The following is a 20,740-nucleotide window of genomic DNA, read 5'->3' on the forward strand; positions in this document are numbered from 1 at the left end:
CAAAGATGCAGGCGTGAGCAATTAACCTTTTGGAAAGTGTGTTAGTTTCTCCACAGGAGTATTTAAGATGGCACCATTAAGGGGCGTCTAGTTGTGTGCAGCTCTGATGGGAATCATCAAATATTCCCGTTTGGGATTACTACAGCTGAAATTCACAGTCACAGCTATGGGTACTTCAATAAGCATCATCATTTTAAGATGTTTAAAGAAATCTATCGATACTCAATATCGACAAACCTCATACAGCAGACTCTGATTACAAGTGCAACTCCCCTTTAGGAAAACGGAAGTGGGGATGGCGTACCAGTCTACAAGTACAATTGAAATGCAGAGGCTTTAGACACCCACTCCTGACTATCCTGCTGGCGAATGTACAGTCTGAAAAATAAAATTGAAGACCTCAACTAGATTGCTGTACCAGGGACTGCTATGTACTTTGCCTACAGAAACATGGCTCACCCTGCCATTTTGAGCACAATGCTGTAGCTCGATGGCTTCACGATTCTCCGCAAAGACAGGATGGGTGAGTCTTTTAAAGGCAGAGGAGATGGATGATTAACTCATCAGGATACACAAACATGGCAGTTCTGTCTCAGTCCTGCTCACCCAACCTGGAACATCTAGCAGTCAAATGTCTATTTTATCTGCCAAGGGAGTTTTCTGCTATCATTCTGGTAGTACTGTACATTCCGCCTCAGGCCAATGTCAGGGCAGGCGTTGGAGGAGCTGAGCATTGTAATTGGTTTCATTTTATTGCGTGAGATTTCAATCAGGCCAGCTTGAAGTCTCTGAACAACTATCACAAGCATATTACCTGAGGAACCAGAAGAGCCAACACACTTGACCACTGTTATACCACCATCAAGAACGTTTATCATATAACCATGTAACAATTACAGCACGGAAATAGACCATCTCGGCCCTTTTTAGTCCGTGCTGAACTAGGTGTTTATCCCACCATCCTATGCCCACACTTTGGAAATTCCAATCATTTTTCTTTACCACTACTCCCAGCGTATAGACAGAGACTAAAGACTGCAGCACCAGTGGGAAGGACCAAGAAGGTATGGTCAAGGGAGGTGGAGGAGCGCATACAGGACTGCTTTGAGTCGGTGAACTGGACTGTATTCAGGGATTCATCTTTGGTTCTGAATGAACACACCACAGCTGTCACTGACTTCATCAAGACCTGTATGGATGAGTGTGTGCTTTCGAGAACGTACTGGACATATCCAAACCAAAAGTCGTGGATGAAGCAGGAGTTTCATTGTCTGCTGAAGGCTAGATCTATGAAATTCAGGACCAGGGAGTTAGAAGTGTACAAGAAGTCCAAGTATGACCTGCGGAAGGCTATTTTAAAGGTGGAAAACAATTCTGATTGAGGTTAGAGATGGAATCGGATGCATGCCAACTCTGGCAGAGTTTGCAGGCCATTACCTTCTATAAGGTGAAAGCTAACATCATGAATGGCTGTGATGCTTCATTCCCAAATGAGCTCAATGCATTTTATGCATGCTTTGAAAGGAATAATAAAACTACATCTGTGTGAATCCCTGCAGCATCTGGCAACCCTGTCTCGGAGGCCGACAGAATATCTTTCAAGGGAGTGAACCGTCACGAGGCGTCAGACCCTGATGGTGTACCTGGTGGGGCTCTGAAAACCTGTACTAACCAACTGGCGGGGAGTGTTCAAGGACATCTTCAATCTCTCACTGCTGCGGTGGGGGGTTCCCACCTGCTTCAAAAGGGTGACAATCATACCAATGCCCAAGAAGAGCAGGATGAGCTGCCTGAACGATTATCGCCCAGCTGCACTCACATCTGTGATGAAATGCTTTGAGAGGTTGGTCATGGTCAGAATCAACTCCTCCCTAAAGAAGGACCTAGACCTGCTGCAATTTGCCTATTGCCATAATAGGTCTACAGCAGATGCCATCTCACTGGCTCTCCACTCGGTCTTGGATCACCTGGACAATAGCAATACCTATGTCAGGTTGCTGTTTGTTGATTACAGCTCAGTATTCAACACAACCATACCCTCTGTTCTAATCAACAAGCTCCAAAACCAAGTGCCTCTGTATCTCCCTCTGCAACCGGATCCTTGACTTATTCACTAGGAGACCACAGTCTCTGCAGATCAGAAGTAACATCTTGCTGATAATGAAACACGAAGGGTGTGTGTTTAGCCCACTGCTCTACTCTCTCTACACCTACAATTACGTGGCTAGGCACAGCTCAAATGGCAACTATAAATTTGCTGACAACACAGCTGTTCACAGAATTTTAGATGGGGGGATGTTCAGGAGTGAGATCAACTGGTCAAGTGGTGTCGCAGCAACAACTTTGCGCTCAACACCAGTAAGACCAAGGAATTGATTGTGGACTTCAGGAAGGGGAAATCGAGGGATCAGAAGTAGAAAGGGTGAGCAGTTTCGAGTTCCTGGCTGTCAATATCACTTGCAAGTTTCTACAGATATACCGTGGATAACATTCTAACTGGTTACATCACTGTCTGGCACAGTATCAGAAAAACCTGTGGAAAGTTGTAAACTCAGCCAGTTCTATCATGGGCACTAGCATCCCCAGCATCCAGGACACCTTCAAAAGGAGATGCCTCTTAGAGAGCATTTGAGAGCATCCTGACTGGCTGCATCACTGCCTGTTATGGGAACTGTACCTCTCTTAATTACAGGACTCTGTAGAGAGTGGTGCAGACAGTCCAGCACATCTGTAGTTGTGAACTTCCCATGATTCAGGTCATTTACAGGCCAGGTATGTAAAAAGGGCCCGAAGGATCATTGGGGACCCGAGCCATCCCAAACACAATCTATTCCAGCTGCTGCCATCTGGGAAACAGTACCACAGCATAAAAGCCAGGACCAACAGGCTTCTTCCACCAGGTCATCAGACTGATGAACTCATGCTGATTTGAGTGTACTCTATATTACACGGACTGTTCTATTTATTATAAATATAAATTACTATCATTGCACATTTAGACTGAGACGTAACGTAAAGATTTTTACTCGTGTATGTGAAGGATGTAAGGAATGAAGTCACTTCAATTCAATTCAAAAAGGTGGCATCCATCATTCAGGATCCCCATCACCCAGGGCATGCCCTGTTCTCATTGCAACCATCAGGGAGGAGGTTCAGAAGCCTAAAGGCACACACTAACCTGATTCATCCACGATTCTTTTCTGAGTTTGGAAGGCTTATATAATATTTCCTGAAATGTGCACTATAGAATAACCCATGGAATTACAGATAGCAGTTCACAGCTACAGTAATTTTTTATTTGCACTGTTTGCCTTCTTTTGCACATTGGTTGTTTATGTAGTTTGTAAATTCTATTGTACTTTTTCTGTGTAAATGTCTGCAATAAAACGTATCTCAAGATATATACTCAATGGCCACTTTATTAGGTACACCTGCTTGTTAATGCAAATATCTAATCAGCCAATCATGTGGCAGCAACTCAATGGATTAAAGCATACAGACTTGGTCAAGAGATTCAGTTGTTCAGACCAAACCTCAGAATGGGGGAAGAAATGTAACTTAAGTGACTCTGACCATGGAATGATCATTGGTGCCAAGCAGGATGGTTTGCATACCTCAGAGACTGCTAATCTCCTAAGATTTTCACGCACAACAGTCTCTGGAGTTTTCAGAGAATGGTGCGCAAAACAAAACAAAAATCCAGTCAGCGGCAGTTCTGAGGGTGAAAGTGCCTTGATAATGGGAGGTAAGAAGAGGATGATCAGACTGGTTCAAGCTGAGAGGAAGGTGACGGTAACTCGGATAACCACGTGTTACAGCAGTGCTGTGCAGAAAAGCATCTCTGAATGCACAACACATCAAACCTTGAAGTGAATGGGCTACAGCAGCAGAAGACCACACCAGGTTCCACTCCTGTACCAAATAAAGTGGCTAAACCGAGTGTATATTTACTTTGATCTTTGAACTTTGAATTTACCTTGAACATGATCTAAGGCTCTTAATCATAATTCTGTCCGTGTTTCATATTGATAGAGTGCTTTGATTTGTGTTTGAAAACACTGGTGTCAGTAACGATTCTTGAAATGTTGCAACCTTTTTCTCGAAAACAATTTTGTAAAAATTTCTGAGCAGAGAACGGTACAAAGATGGTGGAATAGTGTGTTAAATAAATATGGAAATAGTGGATAAAGATATATGGTAGTACTCAGTTTACCAGGTACTTTTGTCTCTGTTAACTCATTAGCTGCTAAAGCATATTGTCTGGGTGGCCTAAATGTGCTTTCATTTCACTAGGGTGAGCTCCACATATCAAAGTTGTTTCATCACCCCAATATATTGCCATATAAAGCCACATTGATAGCCAACAATGAAGTGTGGATAGTAACACCATTCATGGCCTATGGTAAGTTTGGCACATCCACCCTGTAAATCATAGTAGTTTTGAAGTTGTGTTTACATTTTCACCTGCTGAATCCTTTCCCCTCACTTATTTATGATAATTATGTAACGTTGGTGTGCTGCTGCATTCTTGGAGCTTTATCCAATTCTGAGATGAGTTTGTCACTCAACTGCTCAGAACATAGAACGCAGAATAGTATAGTACAACAACAGGCCCTTTGACTCACAATATTGTGTTGAACTAATTAAACTAGTAATTAAGTGCCTAACTAAACTAATCTCTTCTGATTATACAATGTCCATATCCCTCCATTTTCTGTCTGATGAAGTGTTTAAGAGACTCTTAGATGTTGTCTATCTAAGAGTCTCTTAAACGTTTCTATCTTATTTGTCTCAACCGCCACCCCTGACAGAGTGTTCCAGGCATCCTATTTAAATTGCCCTGCACATCTCCTTTGAACTTTTTCCCCCTCTCACCTTAAATGCATGCCCTCTAGTGTGGGATATTTCAACTGGGGTGGGAGAGGAGAGACACCAGCTGCCTACACTATCTATATTTCTCATTATCTTATAAACTTCTATCAGGTCTCCCCTCAGCCTCCATCACTCCAGACAAAACCACCAAAATTTGTCTAACCTCTCCTAATAGTATATGCCCTCTAATTGAGGCAACATCCTAGTAAACCTCTTCTGCACTCACCATAAAGCCTCCACATCCTTCCTATATAGGGGGTGACTACAAAAATAAATGTAGTACTCCACTTGTAGCCGAACTGGAATTTTGTGGGACTGCAGCATAACTTCTCAACACTTGAGTCCAATGCCTTGACTAATCAAGGCAAGCATGTAAACAGCTTCTTTGTCATACTACTTCTGTGGAACACCATGAGTCAAAGACCTCGATCCAGGAATAAGTCTCATTGACCACTACCCTCTATCTTCTATGGACAAGCCAATTCTGAATCCAAACAGTTGAGTTACTATGGATCCCATGCATCTTAATCTTCTGGGTGAGCCTCCCATGTCAAATGCCTTACTAAAATCCATGCAGACAACATCCACAACGTTACCTTCAACAATCACCTTCATCGCCTCCTCAAAACTCAGGTTAGTAGGTACAACTTGCCCTGCACACAACTATGCAGACTGCCCATAATTGGGCCATGTTTTTCCAAATGCTCATAAATACTATCCCTAAAAATCCTCTGCAAGAGCTTCCCTATCACTGACATGAGACTCACTGTCTATAAGTTGTTTACACCTCTGCCTTTACCTGATTCTAGCACGTATCCTGCCCATCACCTTGTCTTCTGTGTCCTATTATCCTGAGGTAATCAAAACTCAGCCATCCATACCCTAACTTGCAAGTTTCATTCACTCAACAACTGTGCTTGCTGGCCTACATTTGCTCCTGATTTACCATTCTATTTTCAAATTCCTTTCTGGGGCAACCTCCTCCAAGTGAATCCTGCTGTGGTTTGTTCTTGTCTACTAAATATCTATTCGTCACCACCAACTGTTGAGTCTTTCCCTGAACAGAATTCCCTTCCTACCTCTCTGATTTCCCTTTTTGTTAAAACTTCCTCTTCAAACCTTTCATCGTCTGTCTTGATATTTCTTTGTAACTCAATTTCAAATTTTGGTTGATAATACTTGGTGCCCCTGTATAAACACCAGTTTCAGACTATTTTTCAAACTGATTTTCATACCGCTTGGGTATGGATTTTTAAAAATTATTTTATATTAAAATAGTGCTATTAGGATTAATTCTATTTTAAATAGCTTTTAATTATCTTGTGTGTTCTAATTGCTAGGTTCTGCTAAAGATCTGATGAACACACATTTTACGGATGGTCTGAATGAGCCCACGATTGCTTACATTCTGCAAGGGGTGCTAAAAGCTTTGGTTTATATTCATAGAATGGGATATGTGCACAGGTAATGTATTCTGTGGCTCAGGCTGCAGGCAAAATGAGTTGGCTGAATCTTACTTTATAAAATGTGTTTATATGAATCATCATTTAAACAAACTACAGTGAATTCATTCTAGGTGAAACTGGTAGTTAATATTGCCAAGAATGAAATAGAATGAAACTTTGTTTCAAGTTGATTGGTCCCATACCGTTAACAAATTGTCCTTAAATTTCCTGGTAGAAATAGCCTTTTTTTAAATAGTCTTGCTACATGTGTATATTTCCACATTCCTGACAATAGCCCAGTCCATTTGTGTCCCTCTGCACAGTCTGAGTTCTCATAAAGATTTTATACCTTACTAAAATTCAAACAAACCAGTTTCTCATGAGCATTTAGTTATTTTATTCACTTGAGGTGAATAAAGTCTTGAGTCTAAATCTATGAATCCTTCCACTTCGTCTAGTTTCCCTTATTCAGTTTTCAACCTGAGCTGGCATCCTTTCCTCACGAGTGTTGAGCAGGCTGTACCCCTCTAACATTGATGGTAAAACTGAGCATTCCCCACCCCCCAGATACCTTGGTAACTCTATCTGTTCTAACACCCACCCAATCCTAGATAAAGTTGCCACTTTCAGGGAGCTATGGTCTTGCACTCCAAGATCCCTATTATCAACGATATTCCTTAAAGTCTTACCATTTATTGTTTCTTTTCCTCTTGCATTTGACCTCCCAAAATGAACTTTCTCACTTTTGTCCAGATTAAACTCCATCCACCATTTTTCTACCCATATTTTCATCTGGTCCATATGCTGCCATATCTTTTGACAACCTTCTTCACTACTCATAATTTCACTATTTTTTTGTGTCCTGTGCAAATTTACTAATCTGGCCACCTTCATTTTCATCCAAATTACTTAGTTATTGCAAGCAAGAAGTCCCTGCATTGAGATCCCTCAGATCACTACCCGTTACATAAAAAAACTCATTCTCCTCACCTTGTCACTGGTCTTTTTACAGTTATCCTAAATCTGACTGCTTTAGTGTTTCCTGCTTTTTAACTATAACAAGTTGCACACCTCTGTTAAATCTTTTAATCATCTCTGCTGTAAAAACAAGCTTCTTCAACCTCTCTCGTTTCTCTGGAATAACTGTGGTAAAGTAACCAACTTATTTTGTTCTTTTCAGGAGTGTTCAAGCAAGTCACATTCTAATATCATCAGAGGGGCAGGTTTATTTGTCAGGACTCCGCAGTATTTTCAGTATGATCAGCCATGGGCAGCGGCTGCGCGTGATCCATGACTTCCCAAAGTACAGTGTTAAAATATTACCATGGCTGAGCCCTGAGTTGCTACAACAGGTAAGTCCATACCAACATCCAAATATCCAAATTAAAAGCAGGAGTAATCCTTACTTATTTAATAAGATAATAGCTCTGAGTGTAGCCTCAACTCTGCATTCCTGCCTATCTGTCGTAACCTTTCACACCCTGGCTTAGCAAAAACCTATGCACCTCTGCCTTTGAAATATATAATTAAAGAATCTCCTTCCACTCCCCTCTGAGGAAGAGTTGCAAAGTCTTTCACAAAACACTGGAGGAACTCAGTGGGTCAGACAGCATCTACGGAGGGAAATGAACAGTCAACTTTTAAGAAAGAGGGCAGAAGGGTGGGAGGAGGAGGAAGGAGCACAAGCTCATGGATGATGGGTGAATCTGGGTGAGGGGGAAGTTAGAAAGGTGGGGGATGAGAGAAGCTGGGAGTTGATGGGTGGAAGATACCTCTTCATGTTAAAAAGATAATCCTTTATTTTTGAACAGTGACTCCTAGTTTTAGATCCTTGTTTAAGGAAATATCCTTTCCACACCCAATCTGTCACAATCTCTTGGGATTTTGTATATTTTAATCAAGTAACTGTGCTGAACTACACAGTGGGTGCAAGTCCAGCTTGCACAAATTTTTCCCATTGGACAACTTGCCATTCCAATCTAGTTATCTTTCTCTGAACTGCTTCCACCACCTTAACATCCCTCCTTTAATAGTACGAACTATGTAACCTTACTCCAGATAATGATCTCCCCATGCACTATATAACAGAAGCACAACCACCCTGCTTTCAGTTTCAATTCTCATTGCAGTAAATGATAACATTGTTTGCTTTCCTAATTATTTGCTGCGCCTACATAGAACATAGAAAACCTACAGCACAATACAGGCCCTTCGGCCCACAAAGCTGTGCCGAACATGTCCTTACCTGAGAAATTACCCAGCGTTACCCATAGTCCTCTATTTTTCTGAGCTCCATGTATCTGTCCAGGAGTCTCTTTAAGATCCTATCGTATCCACCTCAACACTGTCGCCAGCAGCCCATTCCGCACACTCACCACTCTGTGTTTATATAAAAAAAACTTGCCCCGACATCTCCTCTGTACCTACTTCCAAGCACCTTAAAACTGTGCCCTCTCGTGTTAGCCATACATACTAGCCTTTGGTGCATCATTCATTAGGACACTTGGATCGCTCTGCCACTTCAGAGCTCTGAAATCTTTCACCATTTAGATGATATGACGTTTTCATTATATTTCATTTTCCAGATCTTTCCTCATTTACCTAATCCATCTGTTTTATAATTTCTTTGTGTTCTCATCACACTTGCTTTGCTGCCTATTTTTGTGGCATCAGTAAGTTTAACTGTGCTGCCTTATGACTCAAGCAGGTTACCTATAAGAATTGTAACAGTTCCTGTGACGCAACTAGAGAAATACATACTTAATGCCTGCTCTTTATTTCCTGTGTTACGTACTCCGTAACTGGGTTGCCAAACCAGCAGAAATGGATCACTCAGTTGGAGTCTGGATTACTGGAACTAAGAAAGTTTTATTAAAGAAATAAGCAACACAGTACTCTAATCAAAAGGATAATAAATACAACAGTTCAGCAATGATAAACACACATGTACACAGAACTAGGATAATGGGATCAATCAAGCTCTATCGTCGTCTAGGGGTAAATGACCAGTTTCAAAGTGACGCAAAGTTCAGTTCAATTGAGTTCAGTTCAGTTCACAGTAATCACTGCCGTGCCGGTGGACGGGGGGGGAGGAGAGAGGGCGAAAGCAAATGAATATTCAAAACGGCTTCCACACAGACCTTCGATATTCCTCGCAGTCAGCTTTCGGGCGAGCCCTTTGTAATGTCTTCTGAGGTCACCGACTGTGACCCCTCTGTTTCAGATACGATCGTTCCTCAGTGGTGAACCTGGCACCCAGGCAAGGGCGGACACACACCAGGTTCCCGCCGATCGTACCTTTCCACCCTGTGCGTCTCTGGCTTGGTCCCGCGACCAGCCCTCCAAAAACTCCCACCGGCTTGTGGGAGGCGCACCGCTTCCAGGGTCTCGTTACCTCGTGGTGTCGTGTGTCTCCTGCCTTAGCGAACCTGTCCCTTTTTATCCCCCTGCTGGGGTATCGCCTGTCCATCACACTTCAAACAGTTCAGGGTTCAAAAAGGAGCCGATCTTGACAGTTCTCAGTCCGGTGTCTCCTTCTGTTAAACTCTCTCGTCTCTTCATTAACATTTCCAAATGCTGCTCCATTGTCTTCCTTATCTCTCTTTCTCCTGAAGACAGGTGGCAGATCAACTGCTGATCCCACTGGTGCCAGCACAGGACAGTTAACATCTTAGTCTATGTGTACTTTTTGTAACCCTCTTTCATCACACCCCTCACCTTTAAGGATTTTTACCGGGGTAAAAATTACAAACATGAATACATTATTAGGTACACACAAATATACATCTTCATCAGCTATTTGGCTAATACAGAGAATTTTAAGTTGTCAACACCTGAGAGACAGTTAGCAATCACATTTTTTGTTCCTTTTATATGTGTTATTAATAATCCCCTAAACCAGGCTCCAACTTAGCAAACTTCATAGTGGCCGAAAACACTGATGAATTGCGATCAGTGTAACCTCTCATTGGGTTTCGTCCCGGACCACGATAACAAGGGTCGTCCCATTCCGACTTAGTTTTCTCTCGCAAGGGCTTAGTAGGAGGGGGAGGGGTAGTAACCGCAGAGTTATTGCAAAACTTCCTACAGTACCCCACCATCTCCAAGAGCCTTCTGAGGGCCCTCTTGTCTGTCGGGGTTGGGATGTCAGAGATAGTCCGCACTTTAGCTTGCATTGCTGCCAGCTGCCCCTGTGTTACCACAATTCCCAGATAAGTGACCTTCGTGTGGCCGAACTCATTTTTTTCAAGGTTCACTATCAAGCTGGCTTCAGACAGCCGTATTACATCGCCAATATACACTTCTGTGTTCGTTAGCCCTTTCGTCACTGAATTACTCATTCTATAGGGGTGTTGCTCACTCGGCTGACCTAGCGTGACAAACACCACCCAACGTCCCAGTTCCTTGCATCGCCTCGGGACAATCAACCACACGTGTGCGAGCCGTTTAATTAATTCTCCTAAAGAGTCGCTTTGTTCGGGGATTAAGGGAGAGACCTTATCAGCAGAGCTGGCCAAAACAATAGCCTTCTCCCATCTGGGCGATACCATACTCATCTTTTCAAAATGTTTTTTTTTCCTTATCAGGGGGACCCTAGCTTCATTGATTTCCGCGCTAACACCGACTAGGTTCGTTAGCATATCAAAAGCCTGTGACTGTCTCAGTTCGCGTCTGCCATAATCAATAACATCCTTCCTCCTGTGCAGCCAGTAAACCTCTTTCATGATTCCCGTTCTGTTTCCTTCAGCACCTCAAAATGTCCACCGAGGGGTACCTTGTGGGCCAGGTTAAAAATCTCATCCCCAGAGATTTTTGGCACCATCCCCCATTCCTCATCTGCGGTACTTGGTCTCCCTTCCTTCCTTAGCACCTCCCCCTTCACACCATAGCCTACTGGCTCTCTTCCTAACTCTGTTTCACAGCGAGCTGTTTCCTCGTCTCGCTCCTGTGCCTGTATAAAGTCCTTCTTTTCTAATGATAAATCTCCCTTAATTTCCCCACTTCCTCCTGTTTCATTACGCTCCTTCTTTTCACTTTCTACCCCCTCCTCGTACAAGGCTGGCAGAAACGTCTCAGCTAACTTTATATCAGCCTCTGCAGCCTTCCTCGACATCCGCCGAGTTACTGCGCAAACGGGATAAACCTGCGAGTCCATGGGCGGGGCCTCAATGCTGGCAGGCTGACTTGTCAATCTCATGGCTGGGAACACAATTCCCCCCTCAAGGTCATTACTGAGTAAGACTTCCACGCCTTTCATCGGCAATTCGGGCCTCACCCCGATCGTGACTAGTCCAGAGACCAAGTTGCTTTGTAGGTGTATCTGGTGCAAAGGGGCTGCTTCTGTCCCTTCCCCAATACCTTTGACCCTGACCTCCCCAGTCTGGGTCTCTGAACTAAACTCTAACACACTCTTCAATATCAATGACTGACACGCTCCCGTGTCTCTCCAAATCCGCACTGGAACTGGGTTTAACCCCTCCTTCACCGACACCAATCCGGCCGAGATAAACCTCTTGCGCCCTTCCTGAACTTTGGCAGACCTTTCCTCTCCTAGCGGTTCGTTTACCAGCTCGATACAGCCAGTCGAAATCACCGTTTTTCCTTTCCCCGTCTCCTTCTTTGGGGCAAAGCACCTGGACGCAAAGTGTCCGACTTTCCCACAATTATAACAGACGACCCCAGGAGACTTCCTACCAGACTGCTCCCGGTCTACCTTATCCTTCTCACTAGTCCCCAGCTTACTTCCTGACTTTTCTGACGGACTCTCCCCGCCGTCCTGACTACCCTCCTGGTAGCCTTTACTCGGGGCAAACTTCATTTTATGCGTCAACGCGTACTCGTCCACTAACTTGGCAGTTGCGGCTAACATGGCTGCCTCTTTCTCATCTAGGTAGGGTCTCATACCATCAGGGACACAACCTTTAAACTGCTCAATCAGGATCAGCTGTAGCAGTCTGTCATAATCCCCATCTACCCCCTTCAAGGCGCACCAACGCTCACAATATGTCTGCATCTCACAGGCAAACTCTAGATACGTGCGGTCCCACTGCTTCCTCGCATTCCGGAACCTCTGCCGGTATGCCTCCGGGACCAACTCATAAATCCTGAGGATGGCCTCTTTCACCACCTCATACCTCTGGGCATCTTCCGCAGACAAAGCCGAGTAAGCTTGTTGGGCTTTCCCTTTTAGTACACTCTGAAGCAAAACAGCCCACTTATCCCTCGGCCAGTCCTGACTTGTAGCAACTTTTTCGAAATGGAGAAAGTACCGATCCACATCGGTATCGTCAAATGGGGGAACCAGCCTAACCACCTGGGTCGCCCTGAGCCCTCCACCTTGGTTCGGCATGGGCCCCTGCTCTGCCATCATCTTTAACCTCTCCAGCTCGAATTCCCTTTCCCTCTGTTTCTCTTATCGCTTCAACTGCCTCTCTCTCTCTTCTTGCTGTCGTTCTAACCGTCTCTCTTCATGTTCTAGCTGCCGGACCCGGAACTCGTGCTCGAGTCTCAGTTTTTCAAGCTGCACCTGTACCGCGTCTCCAGCAGGTTTTTCAATAGACACCACCTCCAGCTCCCCTTGGGGAAACACACCTTTAGAGACATAGTGCTCTACGATAGCTCTGTGTATCTCCTCTCTCCTCATTGTCGACTTCCCCTTAACAAGATTCAACTGTTTGGCCACAGCTGCCAATTCCGCTTTCCTGGCATCCTCTAATGCCTCCAAGTTTGGCGCCTTTAGAAATTCCTCAATCTCCATTTCTGCTGTTTGCCTTTTCTTTCTTTTGGGAATTTTAACCCAATCAATTTACTCCGTCCCAAATTTAGTGTTCAAAATCGCGGACGAGAACCCCACTTATGTTATGTACCCCGTAACTGGGTTGCCAAACCAGCAGAAATGGATCACTCAGTTGGAGTCTGGATTACTGGAACTAAGAAAGTTTTATTAAAGAAATAAGCAACACAGTACTCTAATCAAAAGGATAATAAATACAACAGTTCAGCAATGATAAACACACATATACACAGAACTAGGATAATAGGATCAATCAAGCTCTATCGTCGTCTAGGGGTAAATGACCAGTTTCAAAGTGACGCAAAGTTCAGTTCAATTGAGTTCAGTTCAGTTCACAGTAATCACCGACGTGCTGGTGGACGGGGGGGGGGGGGAGGAGAGAGGGCGAAAGCGAATGAATATTCAAAACGGCTTCCACACAGACCTTCGATATTCCTCGCAGTCAGCTTTCAGGCGAGCCCTTTGTAATGTCTTCTGAGGTCACCGACTGTGACCCCTCTGTTTCAGATACGATCGTTCCTCAGCGGTGAACCCGGCAAAAACTCCCACCGGCTTGTGGGAGGCGCACCGCTTCCAGGGTCTCGTTACCTCGTGGTGTCGTGTGTCTCCTGCCTTAGCGAACCTGTCCCTTTTTATCCCCCTGCTGGGGTATCGCCTGTCCATCACACTTCAAACAGTTCAGGGTTCAAAAAGGAGCCGATCTTGACAGTTCTCAGTCCGGTGTCTCCTTCTGTTAAACTCTCTCGTCTCTTCATTAACATTTCCAAATGCTGATCCATTGTCTTCCTTATCTCTCTTTCTCCTGAAGACAGGTGGCAGATCAACTGTTGATCCCACTGGTGCCAGCACAGGACAGTTAACATCTTAGTCTATGTGTACTTTTGTAACCCTCTTCCGTCACACCTGTTAGTCGCTTCATCTTCCATCCAATCTAATATATTACCTCTTACACCATCTCCATAAGGGCAATAAATATTGTCTTGCCAAAATCCCGATTCCCACTGTTTGAGACATAAGACAACAGGATATGCAAGCAAAACCTGGATTGAAGAGGTTAAGTGTGAGAGAGCAAGAAAAAAGTTCAGAGCTTGGGGAACAGATGGTTAACTGTCTGTCTATTAATGGCAGAACAATGAAAATGTAGAAAGCACAGGAGACCAAAAATGGAACTGAACACAGATATTAGAGGTTTGCAGATATGAATGTTACAAACATGGGAAAGGATGAGTACAATGTGAGTTTAGCAATAAAGGTGTTGCCCACTGTTGAATAACCCAACCAACTACTGTCCTTGGCCAAAACTCTTAAGAAAGAATTTTTATTCATTTCTTGTTTCAAGGCAGTTAGATTAGATTACTGTTGGAAATATTTGGGTGCTTTTGGCTGAGAAATGAGTGGTGAGAAATTGATAAGCTCTAAGTCCTCATTCTTGTGTGAAGTTGCTCTTTCTTTAATGTCGCTGTTTGCTTATTAGAAGTCTGAACTTAAACCTCTCAGTTGAAAAAGCCAATGCTGCTGTCTGACTCTGGGTTAGCCATATGGTAAGTGATGGTCAACCATTTGGGAAAAGAGGTGTAGTTCTTTAATAATATTATTTGCACATAATATCTAAAATTCTGTTACAATTCTGTTTTCCTTTCTCCCTACAGAATCTGCAGGGTTACGATGCCAAATCTGATATTTACAGTTTGGGGATCACTGCGTGTGAGCTGGCTAATGGACATGTTCCCTTCAAAGATATGCCTGCAACTCAGGTATGGGTGTTATGCATCACCTGTCAAGACACAAAGTACCCCACCGGCCTTGCATGTCTTGACTCTGGTTGTCCGGTAATTATTGTAGAACCTGAATAGGTGAAGAAAGATGAAAATGGATTGATAAGCATTAAAACTTTTTGTGTGCATTTAATTTAATTCAGTCTAAGAATACTGATTGCCTTTCCTTTTAATTTTATAAACTTAAACATGACATCTTCTAACAGTGGTTATGCTATTTGTCAATCAGATAGATACGTTAGGACCCGTTACGGGGGCTGATTAGATTTAGAAGCAATTTCCAGAACAAAAAAAAGCAACAGTTAAATTTCCAAGCAAAGCACTGAGAGATGAAGTGAACTCTAATTATAGTTTCAACTGTAAATGCAAAACCTAATAATAGTGAGACTAGACCAGGATGGACTAATATGAAGGATTGGTTGAAATATCATATATGTTAATGAGTATGAGAAGTGGATTCATATAAAAGAGATGTGACATTTGAGGGCTATGATGTAGTCATTTCTGAGGAATGGAAATGGAGGTAAGAAGAGAGGACCCTCAGGAAACTCAAATGGAGCTGGGCGATATATAAGTACATAGAACATTGAAAGATAAGTTTAGTACAGACAAATGTGTTACAAGCTGTAAGGAGCAAGCTGAGAAAGGACATATCTCTGGAACTTTAGTGGACTGTCCTTATTGTCCAGCAGGTGGGGCAGTAATCTGCAAAGTCAGAAGGATGGTGAAGTATTCAGAGAGATCCCTGGAATACAAGTCAGGGCAGATTGTGAACACTGTTGTGGGCAGTTAGGCAGTGCAGCAACACATAATTCTATCCAAGAAGAGATGCCAGAGAGCTTCGGGTGAAAGAGGGAATGCAGACTGATCCCAGTCTGAGCGCTGCATGAGAATGCAAGAGAAACCTGGGCTATTGAACCAGAAAGGGAGATATTTGAAAAGTCATCTTGCACAACAATATAAAAAAAGGATGCAAAATAGATTAACCTTGACCAGAACAAAGGGGAAATAAGTTTAACTAGTAAAAGGCAAAGTTGGGATTTATTAGTAAGCTCATGTTTGTGTGAAGACTGACAAATAGCTGGAACATTGTTGAATAGAGGCTGAAACCTAATAATTAGAACCATAAGTAATTTTCCCTCATTAAAGATTACACCAAGGGGCGTTAACAAATTTTATCTGGATGAATAATCTGGTGTATTTAATGGTCTAACTCACCTGTAATTATCTTCTGATGCTTCATATATAACAATTAGGAGTTAATACCATCAGGATAAACCTTTCACATTTTCAAAGGTTTCAAAGGTGCATTTAATGTCAGAGAAATGTATACAATATACATCCTGAAATGCTTTTTCTTCGCAACCATCTACGAAAACAGAGGAGTGCCCCAAAGAATGAACAACAGTTAAATGTTAGAACCCCAAAGTCTCCCCCTCAGCTCCCCTCCCACGCGTAAGCGGCAGCAAGCAACAATCCCTCCTCTTTCCCCGCCCCCAACAACAAAAAAAGCATTGGCACCCGCCACTGAGCACTCAAGCGTGAGCAAAGCAACAGTAAAGACACAGACTTGCAATACTCCAAAGACTACATTGTTCACCTGGCATTCGACATACCACAGGCTCCCTCTCCCCCTCTGCCCCTCCCCCTCCCCCATAAGGGAGAAAGAGGTGTCTCCATTTCACAGTGAGAGGGAAACATAAACAACTCACTGGTTTCCGATTTTAAAAGCCCATTGTGTTGCTTTTTTCGAGCTCTGTGCCCAAAGATCTCAGGTCTCTGAGTACACAGCCAAAGATGTTCCAGCTCCCACGACCCACTGGTCCAGGACGTTGACCCTCGATCCACCCGTCCTCAGGGCCCTGAGATCCTAGACCACCAAAGGCGAGCCAAACTCTTAGGGCGAGCATTTGGTGTGCTGAACAACGGCCAGTTGTGAAACCCCAAGAACGGGTCCCATTCCCGCAAAGAACCGTAGTCAGTATGTAACTCCAGGTCAGGTTCTTCTAAAGAACCCTGAAAGGGAAAAATAGAGATATTAAAGATGGAAATAGAGCTGTGTCCGAAGATGCAAGTAAAGGAGTCGCTGTTTAGAGCCGTCATCACTTTCAGTGAATGAGTAAAGTGAGCTGGAAACAGAGAGGGCTTAGGGGAGGTTGAATGGATTGTATAAGACTGGCAGATAGACCAATTTCCCATTGTAGAAAGGCTAATAATGAGTGTGCATTGATTTAAGAAAATTTGCTGAAAGCTTTCATGTGGAGCTTGGGAAGCACTTTTCTCTCTTGTCTTACTGCCCACCCCTAACTGTACCCCTGCCATCAAATATATGCAGTAACCTCCTACTACATTCATAGGTTGGTCTCATCAGACAAGTTTTGTGCTAAGCCATATACATTTGGTGACTTATTTCATAGTTAAATTGGAGAGCTCCTGCCCTCCTGGCTCCCTATGTTATGTGTGTTTTTATCCAAATAAATATTTCTGTGCAGTGTACTGTGTAACTGAAAGGACAGGAGAAACTGTGGCTGCAAAGCAATAATGGAGACACAGGCACAATGGTTCTGAAGAATGTCTGCATGGGTAAAGAACAGAATAGAAAGGTAGTAGAGGACTCTCAGGAGAACAGCTTTGATCTGCAGGCTACAAACATGATACCAGAAGGTGAAATTAGCCTGAGGACTAATTTTTTGATGCGCATAGGCATCATGGGCCAAACGACCTCAATCTTTATGCTAAATTTTTTTGGTGATTGCTATGATTCTGTGAACTCAGGAGAAGCATCTACAGCATCACAGAATGGTTACAGCATGGAAGATTGCTCAATCTGTTGAGACTTTACCAGCTGCATACAAGTACAGATCTATCCTGTTTAACTGCCCCATCCTCACTCCATAACCCTGCACATTCTTTTCTTTTAGATACTTATCCAGCTCCCTTTTGAAACCTACAGCTGAGTCTGCATCCCTCTGGCAGTGCCTTTCAAATCCTAATCACTCATTGCATTTCTTTTCTTTCTTGTACGTTTGTTTTTGCAGATCGTATTCATTCAGTTTCTTTTGTTTTTGAACTCAACTCCCAACAATTTTTCTCGCCTGTGCTCTGCATAGCTTTAAGTATATCAATCAGATCCATTCGCGATCTCCTCTGTTCCATAAAGAACAGCATATAGACCCCATAACTAAAATAGAAACATAGAAAACCTACAGAACAATACAGGCCCTTCGGCTCACAATGCTGTGCCGAACGTGTACTTACTTTAGAAATTTCCTAGGGTTTCCCATAGCCCTCTATTTTTCTGAGCTCCATGTACCTATCCAGGAGTCTCTTAAAAGACCCTATCATTTCCGCCTCCACCACCGTTACCAGCAGACCGTTCCATGGACTCACCACTCTCAGCATTTTTTTTTTAAAAAAACTTGCCCCTGACATCTCCACTGTACCTACTTCCAAGAACCTTAAAACTGTGCCCTCTCATGTTAGCCATTTCAGCCCTGGGAAAAAAAACCTCTGACTATCCACACAATCAATGGCTCTCACCATCTTATACACCTCTATCAGGTCACCTCTCATCCTCTGCCACTCTAAGGAGAAAAGTCTGAGTTCAGTCAACCTATTCTCATAAGGCATGTTCCCCAATCCAAGCATCAGCCTTGTAAATCTCCTCTGCACCCCTTCTATGATTTCCACATCCTTCCTGTAGTGAGGTGACCAGAACTGAGCACAGTACTCCAAGTGGGGTCTGACCAGGGTCCTATATAGCTGCAACATTACCTCTTGTCTCCTAAATTCAATCCCACGATTGATGAAGGCCAATGCACCGTATGCCTTCTTAACCACAGAGTCAACCTGTGCAGGTGTTGAGTGTCCTATGAACGCCGACCCCAAGATCCCTCTGATCCTCCACACTGCCAAGAGTCTTACCATTAATACTATACTCTGCCATCATATTTGACCTATCAAAGTGAACCACCTCACACTTATCTGGGTTGAATTCCATCTGCCACTTCTCAGCCCAGTTTTGCATCCTATCAATGTCCTGCTGTAACCTCTGACAGCCCTTCACACTATCCACAACACCTCCAACCTTTGTGTCATCAGCAACTTTACTAACCCATCCCTCCAGTTCCTCATCCAGGTCATTTATAAAAATCACGAAGAGAAGGGGTCCCAGAACAGATCCCTGAGGCACTCCACTGGTGATCGACCTCCATGCAGAATATGCCCCATCTACAACCGCTCTTTGCCTTCTGTGGGCAAGCCAATTCTGGATCCACAAAGCAATTTCCCCTTGGATCTCATGTCCCCTTACTTTCTCAATAAACCTTGCATGGGGTACCTTATCAAATGCCTTGCTGAAATCCATATACATTACATCTACTGCTCTACCTTCATCAATGCGTTTAGTCACATCCTCAAATATTCAATCAGGCTCGTAAGGCATGACCTGCCTTTGACAAAGCCATGCTGACTATTCCTAATCATATTATACCTCTCCAAATGTTCATAAATCCTGCCTCTCAGGTTCTTCTCCATCAACTTACCAATTAGTGAATTAAGAAGTCCCTAATCCTTGGAATCATTCCTCAAAGGACTGTGAAAATATAGAATTCATTATCAGGGGGAGTGTTAAGACAAATTGTACAGAGGTATTTAAGAGGAATTAGGTGTTTGAGGGAGAAAGAAATAAAGGTCATGCTGACATAGAAGAACACACAGGAAGAGGCTAGAGTACAGCAATAATGCTGCCATAGTCTGGGTTGGGTTTATTGCAATCTGAAACACTCTGCCTCAAACAAAACTCTCGGTATTTTTAAAAAATGTATCCATGAGCACTTCTAGAAAAATAATCTGGAAAATTAGCTCATTTTGCCACGGATGAATACAATGAGCCAAATAGCCTTTTCCTATACTTTTGATTCTATGTTCAAGTTATTTTCGCAAGGTGTTCTGAACATCAAAATAAAATTGGAATATCCAAATGATATAAATATAAACCAGTTGATTTTATACGACACTGTATTAGGGATAGGACATCGAACAACATGAACAGGTTCTTTGGTCCACCATGTCCACATCAACCATGATGTCAATCTAACTAATCCATCTGCCTGCACAAGTTCGCATTCCTCTCATTCCTACCTCTTCATGTATCGGCCTAAATCTGTTTAAATGTTGCTATCGTTTCTTCCATTGGCATGTAGCTACTTTAATTTAAGGCATCCGTTAGTCTTGCGAGACCATGGATCTGCGCCTGGAAAGTCTTCACTCTCCAGGGCGCAGGCCTGGGCAAGGTTGTCTGGAAGACCAGCAGTTGCCCATGCTGCAAGTCTCTCCTCTCCACGACACCAATGTTGTCCAAGGGAAGGGCATTAGGACCCATACAGCTTAGCACCAGTGTCGTCGCAGAGCAATGTGTGATTAAGTGCCTTGCTCAAGGACACAACACGTTGCCTCGGCTGGGGCTCAAACTCACGACCTTCAGGTCGCTAGTCCAATGCCTTACCTACTTGGCCACATGCCCACACCATGTAGCTACTATCATTTGTATTATATAAAAGAACAAACCTTTGCCTCTTAAATCTTAAAACCTTCATCCTCTTACTTTAAACATGCCTTTATTATTTGATAACCATGCTGGGAAAAGACTGACTGTCTACCCTATGTACAGTACTGTATAAAAGTCTTAGGCACACATATATAGCTCAGGCAGCTAAGACTTTTACACAGTACTATGTTTGTCAATATGGAGCGGAGAGTGAGTTTGATGGTGGGAGCAAAGGATGTTGGGAATGTTGAGGGTGGAGCACTGCGGGAGAGGTTTGGGACAGGTGACAGAGAAGGTGTGCCGGGGG

At 43.4% G+C, this 20,740-nt stretch overlaps 1 protein-coding gene across 2 annotated transcripts in view; it reads left to right on the plus strand.

The window, feature by feature from the left end:
- Positions 1-20,740, plus strand: part of strada (STE20 related adaptor alpha) — a 47,450-nt gene that overhangs the window by 18,273 nt on the left and 8,437 nt on the right. For both annotated transcript variants that reach the window (XM_063037488.1, XM_063037489.1), the window contains 4 exons: positions 4,294-4,402; positions 6,213-6,336; positions 7,498-7,669; positions 14,760-14,864. In XM_063037488.1, the coding sequence (XP_062893558.1) occupies positions 4,294-4,402; positions 6,213-6,336; positions 7,498-7,669; positions 14,760-14,864 (510 nt within the window). The remainder of the gene's footprint in view (positions 1-4,293; positions 4,403-6,212; positions 6,337-7,497; positions 7,670-14,759; positions 14,865-20,740) is intronic.

Source organism: Mobula hypostoma, chromosome X1 (genome assembly GCF_963921235.1).
Source record: "Mobula hypostoma chromosome X1, sMobHyp1.1, whole genome shotgun sequence".
Taxonomy (NCBI): Eukaryota; Metazoa; Chordata; class Chondrichthyes; order Myliobatiformes; family Myliobatidae; genus Mobula; species Mobula hypostoma.